Below are 11477 nucleotides of genomic sequence, written 5' to 3' on the forward strand. Positions count from 1 at the left end.
CACAAACAAGTTTTTCGATAAGAATTAGCATAATAAGCATGCACTGACCACAGTTTTATATTATTCGTATACTTTTTTTTTACCTTTATCAATCTGGCATTTAGAACATTTGTATGGATCAATAGATAATGGATACTATTTCATTGCTAAATTGTTACTGATTCAAATGCCAGCAGATGTTCTGAAAACACTCCATTTTATTTCTGAACAAACTTTTAAAAACCATGTAATACAGAGTTTAAAGCAGGACCCCAAACAAGACTTGGGAGTTCAACAAGTCAAAAGAATAGGGCTTTGACACTAACCATTAAAATGGGAAAAATAGCTAGCATAATAATTAGCAAATTAAATATTTATTATAGTCATAGACCAGTATAATGTAATTATATTTCATAAGAAATTTTACAGTACTTAGGAAATAAAATAGAAGACACAAGTCTTACCTCTTCCTCATCGTGGTTTATTTTTCTCGTTGGTGTGGAGAGTGCGGAATTAGTAGAATTGTTCTCAGTTGTTAAATCTGCTGTTCCAGAAATAAATTCCAAAAATTGTACCTTTGGCAAAGAAGAGATTTCAGAATTATAGGTAGCTTGATAGTTACTTTTTAAAGGAAAGCAAGTTAGAAAACTTCACTTTCACATTTTTAAAATAGTGATAGGTGAATGTTTTTAAAAAAGTGTTGTCCATTTATATAAAAAATGAGAAAGAAATGCACTGTGCTTTGGGAAGGTTCTTGAAATCTACATAGCAGAACCAATGAACCCAATATAGGTAAAACTAGCATAGACTTTGCCTTTCCTCCTACATAATGTAACAGAATTTAAGAAGAGAGATTGTAACATTTATATATTACTCTGTGGATGTTCAAACATATATTAAATAAATAATAAATAAGTATTGATAAAAAAATAAATGATAAATAAATCCTTTGTTTATATAAGGCATCAGCATTAGTAACACTACAAAAATGCGGAGAATGGTCTAAATCACATAATCTGTAGTTTTGCAATTTCAAGATCATTGTGCTGGTAATTTAGCATCTTTTAAATATCTTTGTTCTGGCTACATTTCCTATCAGTCTTTTACATAAAATCACAAAAGATGTTATTGCACTTTACAAAAATTCCTATTAACCCACACCTAATAAGTTAGACATTACTGCTTTGACTATGGTTTGTTGAAAGTATTTCTTTACTGAAAGCTATAAAATTTCCCTGATTTATATTAGAAATAATTTTTATTTGATACCTGTACATTCAAATCAATAATGGCACATACTTACAGAGGGTATAGATTCAATTTGAAGTCCTAGTGTCTCACATTTTCTATATATATCTACAAGATCCATCATATTGCAGTGCTTTAAAAAGCTAGCATAGGTATTTCTGATGTCTGCATAATTTTCAGGAGCTTTTGCATTTTCAGGTAATATACCTAACTTGTCAGGAACAAAGTAATTCCAAGATAGTATCACTTCACTAAGAGATGCTTGAAACTCACCACAAAGCTATAAAAAAAGAAGAGTTATTCAGAATAACTGTGTACTGATGCTTAAAGTATCATCAGTCAAGATATAAAAATGTTTTACAAACTTAACTGGGTTGAAATTACAAAGCTATTGTATCAGGAAAATTTAACTGTAACTGATCACATTCTTATCATTTTATGACTTTTATAAAAGTGTTCTTCATTGTGAGATCAGCTAGCAATGACAATGAACCAAGCCACCCAGGTACACCTTCACGTGTATAATTTCTTTCTCTCTTTTGCTTTATTCTTGTGATATTCATGATAATTCATCATGATTCCTGCATCCACTGTATATTGCATCAATTTGACTGGATACATTTAATTATTGCAATGTTTCACATTCACTGTCTGTGAATAAAATATGCAGGAAATAGAAAACAAGGGAGCAAAAAAGCAGAGAAGATAATGGTTGTCATTTGTTATTCCTGTTGCTCTGATAAGTGGGTAGCCTCGGCTTTGCTCATCTTCTCATGCTTTCCACCAAGCAACTAAGGGTAAATAATTGAATTGTTAGGCAACTAAGCCATGGTTGTTGTGAGAAAGGTAAAGCAGGGAGATTTTTCCTGAAGGAAAAAGTTAGAAAGGAAATGTGACAGGTGAACATATGAAAGGATCAAATGTTTTTACACTATACTGGTTGTTGAATTACATTTATACGGTGTACTAATTGAATGATAATGACATTTACTAGGAACAGTAATACTACCTTTGAAAGTTACTGTGTGCTTATATTGTATTATCAAACAATAACTATGTTTCTCTGTTTGCTTCTTTAGCCCAACAGCACTTGGAGGAATTTTTGTCTAACAAAACATTCAACTTGTTTCAAGTTTTGCTCTGAAGTTGTATTTTTCCCATTAAAATAAAAACAACCTAAATGTAAGTTAGTCTGATTTATTATAAATTTCTGGATATTAAAGTGATTTGTTCCATATGGTATAAGATTGCAGATTAAAGATAGCGGAATGTATTTTTTCACTAATATTTCTGAAACCAGTTCTTCAAAATGCAACAGCTAGTTAAGTTCGAATATAATTCAGTCAAAATCTTTTCTCACAAGATGAGGAATTTTCAGGGCTTAACTTTGTTTATACTGGTATTATAAAAACAATTTAAATCCAAATAAAAATGCTGTCCAAATATCAGTTTTCATGATCAGGTGCCCACCATGACAGCATATTATTCATAGAAAGGACTATAAGAGTTTGTGGTAGAACTCAGAAAATATTTTGCTAGGACCAAATGCCAGCTGGCTAATTCATAAAGGAAGTTCATAAAGTTCAACAGCTTAAGACTGTGATAGACAACAAGAATATTGCATTTCACAAGGGTAAAATGAAGAAAAATCTACAATTCTTAAAGCTTTGCAGTTCTGACATTATTTTGTAGTAATCATATTTTTGTATCAAAGTTTAAAAATGAGTTTTTCCATAAAAGTAATATTATTATTTTTTGCATGACACTGATGAATGCCTTTTAAAAATGTAACTATGGAAAAATGATTAAATGCTTCTTTTACAGTTTTTCTTCCCAGCCCTTTTAACATTTGCAAAATCTGAATGTATTTTCTATATTAGTATTCTTTAGTGTTATCTTTCATAACATTTTCAATGCAGGTGCCTTTTTACAGTTGTAAAAGCTAGAGTTCTCTGCAGCTATATCTGTCCAATGGAACAGGACCTCCCCAGAAAAACGGATAGCATCAATCTTGTTAGACTTTCACAAGGCTAACAAGACCTAGATTTTCCCTCAGGCATTTGGGCCAACAGTTATATGATGTGTTTTTATGATATCGTTTTTTCTGGGGATTACTTTTTAACAAAGACTTCATGCATTTATATTGTTATGGTGGTTTTAATTTTTGTACACTGCTGTGAGATTTCCAGTTCTATAAACCATACATTTTTAAAAAATTCTTTTTTAAGTAAATTACCAGGTGATATTCTTTATTTGGAGTCTTTGGGACTTTTACTGAATATTTTAGATATATTTTGTGCATCACTTAGAGCAGGCATGTCCAGCCCACAATCTGTGGGCTGTATGTGGCCCGCGACTGCTAGAAATGTGGCTCCACAATATCATAAACTTTTTAACATTATTATACGATTTAGATACTTTTGCTATATTATATATTTTATACAGGGCCCAAGACAATTCCTCTTCACTCAATGAACCCCAGGCAAGCTATAATATTGGATACCCATAACCCAGAGTGTTTGTTATTCTTTAACAGATAAAATAAGCCAAAGATAGTTGAACATTTCTGTAACTGCACATGGTTAACTCCTATAATAGTCATATCATATTTTGTGAGGTAAAAGTAATGTTTATACTTGATTTTACAAACCCTGTAGTCAGATTAACAAGTCTAGCTTTTCAGTTTAAAACATACAATATTTTATATACATTATGTTGCGAAAAGAGGTGTAAACAAAGATATTTAAGTTGCATTTTGGAATTATAGATAAAGCTGAAAATGATTTACTTCCTACAAAGGGAAATAAGTTCCCTTATTTTTCCTCTGCTTAAAATTTTAGAGCATAAATTCCTTTGAGCATAAAATTTCTGTGGTTAATCTCAACAGAAAAAGTAAGTTTTCTTGGAAATGTTTGATGAGATACTTCATCTTTCAACTACATGCAGTTGAAGAGAGATTAAAGAAAAAACAATTCCAGTGTTAATAACAATTGTTTAATATATCCCTTTTCCTTTCACAGTGCAGATCATCATATAATGATTAAACCATCCAATATAAATTTTAAAAACCAAGCAAGTTACTGGGAGCAATTTAAAAAGTATTCTCGTTCTTGTGCACTGGTTGCCTCCAATGCTATGGCAGTCATATTTCTATCTAAAATCTGGAGGTTAATTGTGTTTCCCTTGGGAAGGTATTTCATAATTAGAACGCAACCACTAAAACATTCCTACTTGGACTGAAAGTGAATGACCAACCTAAAACCTACTGAGTTTCTACTACTTGCTTTGGGTCTCCCAGACATACTGTACATCTTAACTACCATATAACACCATCCCTCTATGTAACAGAAAACATGTTGTTCATTCAGATATTTGTGAGGTTTGAATGTGCATACTCACATTCTCTTATTTAAACAAAGAACTTATTATAGCAAATTTAGGAACTAGGGTTTGTTTGAAGCCTAAGTGATGCACAAGCTAAGATATTAAATTAACTCTTTATGAGGCAGCTAATCAAAGAAAATAACAAGATTTTGATGAATCCTTTAGTAGTTTTTCAGAAGTAAAATACTTTTCTATTCCCAAACATCAGAATAATGAACAAAATATTATTAAGATGCTCTTCAAACATGTTTCAGTGCAACAATACAACAATTTTATTATTACAGTCTTAGACTAGAGACCCATGTTTGGGTGATTTATGGACCCATTGACCTATTTTAAAAAGTCCCTGAAATCAATATATATTAACCTTTTTATTAATTTCAGCAACAGATAAGTGCAAAGCCATCAGCATACAATCTGCCCCACACACTGTAGTCCTTTCTGAATCTGAAAATAAGCGCCAATTTCTCCGGAAACATTTAATCATATTCCAAATGCTTTGCTGAAGAGGAGTCATTATCCTAAATGATAAAAAAAAATATGTTAAATCGTACAGGACAACTTGCAAATATTAAGAATTTACAGTGGCTTCTATAAGGAAGATAGCAGGAATGAAAGAAAATGCAAAAGTTCAAAATACAAAATTGGACAGGAAGCAAAACTAAAGACAACCTAAAATTGGTTATCAAGGTAACTATGTGGCAAAAAGATATCCTGGAAAAAAATACAAAATAGAATCCAGTCTGGGCACTGCAGTTCAAGATTTTTGAAAAACTGGCTTTGAAGTTAAATATTAAAGATGATAAAGTAGGATCTCTCACTTGGGTCTCTTCATATGCTTGGCCTATAATTCCCATCAATTGTAGTTAAAATAACCATTAGTCAGTCATCACTATGTTTAATATTCAGAAAATGAATCATAAGCAGAAAACAATGTAACTGAGAACAGGAAGCTTAATGATAAGACAGCACAGGGGAAAATAGTTTATACTTGACATATGATAAATAGAATCAGCATAGGAATTCAAAAAATTATAAACAAATTATTCCCTGCAAACTTATTTTATCATCTAAATTTATTATTTAAATAGGGCTCACTTTTAAAGTCTTAAGTGTTTAATTTATTTCTACTTATATATTGCAAGAGTCAGAAGAATTTCAGATAGTTTATTTCATAAAAGCATAAAAATAGCATAACCTAAAATTAATATAAAAACAGAGTTCTGCAATAATAAAATCTGTACAGCAGTAACCATTAATTTCCAATACCTAGTTTTCCAGGCATTTTCTTTACTTAATTTATATACCTCCCATTCTTAAAAGCTCTGGACAGTCAACAATTAAGATCAACATAAAAAGCACTCTCTCAAAAATAAGAAACCCACCTACACTATAAACAAAACTGACATTAAATTAAAAATATACAAAATCATGTGGTCACCATATTCCAGTCTTCGTTGATAACATTCCCTCTTTCTGTCTTAATTGTTCTTCTGAAAACTAGGAAGGCAGCAGCTGACTGGACCTTCCAAAATTCCAAATGGGACAGCAATTGAAAAAGCATACTTCTGAAGCCCATTAAATGACAATCTCATATTACCTCATAAAATTACAAGATCATGTTTTGTGAGATCATTAAGATTCTTTCAAATTTATGACATCTGAGGATGTGGACAGCAACCTCTATGAAAAGAGGTCAACCACTTATGGATTAAATAGATGCCTTTTTTGTCTTGTAAACATGGCCGAAGAGGGCATGAACTCGGCACGGAAGGTAAACATCTCCTTGAGAGAGAAAATAATGCCACAGGCCTTAAAGGAAGCAGTAGTTTCATCCAGAAGTCATCACTTGAACCTGTCCGTCTTAATTATACTTTAATTTTTTGAAGTGTGGCACAAGCATAAGATCTTATTTCAGCTTCCTTTTGCTTTACAAAGCTATGAAGGTCATACAGTTACTCTTTCATTATTGGCATAACTACAAATGGTCACTAAATGAGACAGTCACTAAACAAGGACTACCTGTAATGCATGCTATTGAAATGCTCACAAACATGTTGCTTTGTAATCTAATCTTCTCCAATCTTTTCATCTTTTTGATCCAAAATGGCGCTCTCTAATGGTTTCTTTACTTTTAATTATTCTCTGCTACTCACTACAGATTTCTTACTCACAAGACTATCTGCTGAGAATTAAGCAATGTTTCTTAAAGGAGCAGCTTTCTGTGATCTCACCCCACCCCTGTCTTTACAAACGCGGAGGAAATTCTAACACAGGAAGAGCCAATTTCCCTGGAGCTATGGATTACCAAGAAAACCAAATGGAGGAAACAGAGACAAGGTAAAAAGGCGGGAATTTTAAACAAGCTAAGGAATAGGGGAAATAGAACTGCTCTGCTTTTGATCTTCCTGACAAATTTACATTCACTTGCTAACAAGATGGATGAAATACTCCTTTTAAACAGATGCAACTCTGATTTTCACAGCGCAGCTGCCCTATGCTTTACTGAAACCTGGTTACATGATGATATTGATGACAACAGCATGCAAATTCCAGGGTTTCAGATACATAGAGCAGACAGAATTGCAGAATCATCAGGTAAAAAGAAGGGAGGAGGCTTATGCTTATATATCAACAGCTGGTCTCAGGATATAACTATAATATATAAATTCTGTGATGAAAACTTAAAGAGTCTTTACTTATCTACTGTAAACCATTTTACTGTCAATGCGAGTTCTCCTCATTTCTACTAATTGCTGTTTATGTCCCCCCACAAGCCTGTGTAAACAAGGCATTACGAATTTTAGCTGACCAGATTATGGAGGCAGAAGCCAAATACCCCAATTCACTGGCCATTATTATGGGAGATCTAAGCAAAGCAAGCTTAAGGAAAGAGCTACCAAAATACTTTCAGCATGTCAATTGTCTCACTAGAGGCAAAAATACTTTAGACCATTGCTACACAACATTAAAAGATGCTTATCGGTCCTTGCCACAAGCAGCTGTGGGACACTCTGATCATTGCATGATTCACCTTGTACTTGCTTACAGGCAAAGACTTAAAACCACAAAATCAACAATTAAATCAGTGAAGACCTGGACTGTGGAGGCAAAGTTAAAGCTACAGGCCTGCCTTGACTACACTGATTGGAAGTATCTGTGCCTGCCTTGACTGCACTGATTACAGTATCAGTGAGTTCATCTAAGTCTGCAGAGGTACTTAGAGTTTCTAAAGTACCTCTGCAGACTTAGATGAACTCACAGATACTGTAACATCATATGTCAGCTTCTGTGAAGACCTATGTGTACCGACCAGGAACTTGTGAATATACAGTAACAACAAACCTTGGTTCACAGCTAAACTTAAGCAACTACATCATTCCAAAGAGGAAGCTACAGAAAAGGTGATAAAATGCTGTACAATCAGGCCAGAAATGTATTAACAAGGGAGATCAGAGCAGCAAAAAGAAGCTACTCTGAAAAGCTAAAGAATCAGTTCTCAAAAAATGAACCAGCAAACATGTGGAAAACTCTTAAAAATATCACCAGTTATGGCAAACCTCCTTTCCAGGCTGAAGGAAATCAACAACTGGCAGATGACCTAAACACATTTTATTGCAGGTTTGAAAGGAAACTACAGCCACCTATCTCTACAACCCCCATCTCAGACACACCAACAGCAGCCAAACCTCCTACAACTGACCCCATCCCATTGGGTTCACAACCCCTAGTGATCACAGAAAAGGAAGTGCAGGACCTATTTCATAGACAAAAGCCAGGAAAAGCCTCAGGCCCAGACAAGATAACTCCTTCTTGCTTAAAAGGCTGTGCTGACCAATTGGCCTCCATCTTCACCCGTATCTTAAATAAATTGCTAGAGATGTGCTATGTTCCTTCTTGCTTCAAATGCTCTACTATCATCCCAGTTGTCGTGTCCCACTCCCACTCCGACGAACGAGTCAAGGAAGTCCATAACAAACTTGGCAACAAAGCCTTTGCAGCTTGCCAAGTTCCTTCGAGGTTTATCAGGGCAGGCAGGAGTCCAAGTTGTGACTTCAGCGATAGAGTCCGATATCAGCAAACTAGATAAGACTTTGCTTGACTCAAAGTTGGAATGCCAAAAGCAGGTCCTTTATATAGGCTGTGGGGTGTGGCTCCATGACTCAGCATTTATCCAGGCCTGCTCCACCCCTCCTTCTGCTGGCGTCGCCTCTCAGATCTCCGGAAGCGAGGGTCCTCCTACTCTGAATTGTCTTCAGCTGGATCTGCTGTCAGCATCTGGGAAAGGGAGGGGTCAGAGGGAGTAGGGCTGAGTAATTCCAGAACCTGGCTGGCTTCCTGCTCTGAAGGCTGAGCCAAAGGAACACATGCTATATGAATGAGGTTTATCGGGCTTGACCTTTCACTCCTGGAATCCTCTCTGGGCATGGGGCCAGGGCCGGGGGCTGGAGGCATGACAGGCCGTTCATCTTCATTATCAGACTCGGAGTCTGATAAAAGGCCCGGTTGGAGACGGGAGGGGCCCGGCTGAGGAGAGTAGGGAGGACGAGTCACAACACCAGTGCCAAAGAAACCCTCCATCAAGGAACTGAATGACTACAGACCAGTTGCTCTAACATATGTAGTTATGAAAACCTTTGAAAGGCTAGTGCTGTCTCACTTGAAAACCATCACGGATCTGCTGTTAGACCCCCTGCAATTTGCATACCGAGCAAATAGATCAACAGATGATGCTGTTAATATGGCTCTGCACTACATCCTATATCTTGAATCTCCAAAGACCTACGCAAGGGTCCCTTTGTAGACTTTAGTTCAGCATTCAACATCATCATTCCAAACGTTCTTCTAACTAAGCTAAACCAGCTAGTGGTACTTGAACGCACTTGTAAGTGGATCATAAGCTTCCTAACAGAAAGGAAGCAGCAGGTGAAACTAAGCAGAATCATATCAGATACCTGTACAATTAGCACAGGGCCCCCACAAGGCTGTGTGCTCTCTTCACTTCTCTTCTCTCTGTATACCAGTGACTGCATCTCAAACGATCCATCTATTAAACTACTGAAGTTCGGAGATGACACAACAGTGATCAGTCCAATTCGAGACAATGATGAATCCACATACAAACGGGAAGTTAAACAACTAGCCTCATGGTGCAACAAGAACAATCTGGAATTGAACATACTCAAAACGGTAGAAATGGTGGTGGACTTTAGGAGAAACCCTCCCATACTACCACCTCTTACAATACTAGACAACAGTATCAACAGTAGAAACCGTCAAATTTCTAGGTTCTACCATATCTCACAGCCTAAAATGGACACCCAACATCAAAAAAGCACAACAAAGAATGTGCCAAGTCAGAAAGTTCAAACTGCCCAAGGAGCTGCAGATACAATTCTATGGTGGAATTATTGAGTCTGTCATCTGCACTCTATAACTGTCTGGTTTGATTCTGCAACCCAGCAGACAGTTTTTATCCCCAGATCAAGATTATACCTTATCTGTTAATAGAGAGTAAAAAGCTGCTCTTTTATAAAGAACCATAAATAGGCCTATAACAATTAAGGGATTTTTTTTATCAATGATTTTATTTAGTATTGTTGCTGCTCATCAAATTCCTTGTGTGTCCAATCACACTTGGCCAATAAAAAAATTCTATTCTATTCTATTCTATTCTATTCTATTTTATCACTGTAAGCCACCTAGTTCTGTGAATAGACAACTTCCAAATGAATGGATAGCTTAAAAATCAGACAATAATCAAATAATTCATTACCTCTGGATCAATATGAACTTGGACTGAGACTTAAATGAAGGCATAAAGCTTACCAAATAGTTTTCGTTAATTAAATAATTGTCTACTATATTGAATGAAAGGCCAAAATAATGTCTTAGATAAGGAAGAACTGCCCCTAGCAAAACAGAGCAGCCTACTAAAGGAGAAAAATCCTTCTCAGCATGTCTATTACTCATCTCACATTAGTCTCTAATAAAGCACTAAAATTAAAAACTGAAACTGAACTAACAAGTGATAATGAAAACAATCCAAGTTTCCTTTTTTTTTTTAATTTTGCAAAGCTTCACCTATACTTGCTTGCTTGAATTTCAGCACTGACTTCAACCCAATTCCAACACAACACTGTAATTACATTTACACATTAAGCTAAACTGTTGTGTGCTTATGACAATGTGTTGGATAAGACCACACAGCAACAACATATCAAGGTAAAAGCATATTTTTCTTACTTTCAACCAGCCACTATAGCTGTACCCTGAAGACCCCTTTGCCAATTTAACCACAGGTGAATTAACCTGCAATTATCCAACGAACATAAATTGGCGATTCCGAACAGGCAAAAATAATTTTATACACAGTCGACGTTTTTGCATATAAGACATCGCAACAAGCACAGCCTAATTTTTTTAAATGTTAAGAAATATCTGGGAAGTAAATCTTTTAATGGCTCTTAGTTATGACGGTTATATAATTAGTGGAGGAGACTGCTACAGTCACGCTCTGCCTGCGAGCTTTTTCTCGGTTGCTCTATCAGGAGTCGGGTGTGTGTGTGTAGATGGATGGATGGATGGATGGATGGATAGAGGGAGGGGCGGCATCTAAATATATATATGCTATGCTTATACAGCCTTTTCGGATCCTTATCAAAAGGGTTAGTTAGATTCGGTGTAAGAGCAAAGCAGAACCCTCATCCCCTCCCTTACTTGCTGGCCACACACTTTAAGTCCCAAATGCGCTTTTCTCCCGGCGTCCCTCGCCTCCTTGAAACTCACCGCGCCGTCAAAAAAAATACAGAAACTTTTAACTCGAGCAGCCGCTCGTGGCGGTTTATTTTTAAACGCTCCGCCAT

General features: G+C 35.7%; 1 protein-coding gene across 3 annotated transcripts in view; it reads right to left on the reverse strand.

Moving 5' to 3' along the window:
- Positions 1–11465, reverse strand: part of PARPBP (PARP1 binding protein) — a 32459-nt gene extending 20994 nt beyond the window's left edge. The window contains exons 1-4 of one of the 3 annotated variants that reach the window (XM_058190429.1): positions 11401–11465; positions 4979–5132; positions 1283–1507; positions 444–554 (exon numbers count right to left, since the gene is read on the reverse strand). In XM_058190429.1, the coding sequence (XP_058046412.1) occupies positions 444–554; positions 1283–1507; positions 4979–5128 (486 nt within the window). In that variant the 5' untranslated portion in view covers positions 5129–5132; positions 11401–11465. Of the gene's footprint in view, positions 1–443; positions 555–1282; positions 1508–4978; positions 5133–6052; positions 6132–11331 lie in introns of those variants that run through there. The other 2 variants (XM_058190428.1, XM_058190427.1) reach the window with 2 other exon arrangements.
- Positions 11466–11477: the final 12 nt, after the last annotated feature.

The sequence above is a fragment of the Ahaetulla prasina genome, chromosome 7 (genome assembly GCF_028640845.1).
Source record: "Ahaetulla prasina isolate Xishuangbanna chromosome 7, ASM2864084v1, whole genome shotgun sequence".
NCBI classification, from domain to species: Eukaryota; Metazoa; Chordata; class Lepidosauria; order Squamata; family Colubridae; genus Ahaetulla; species Ahaetulla prasina.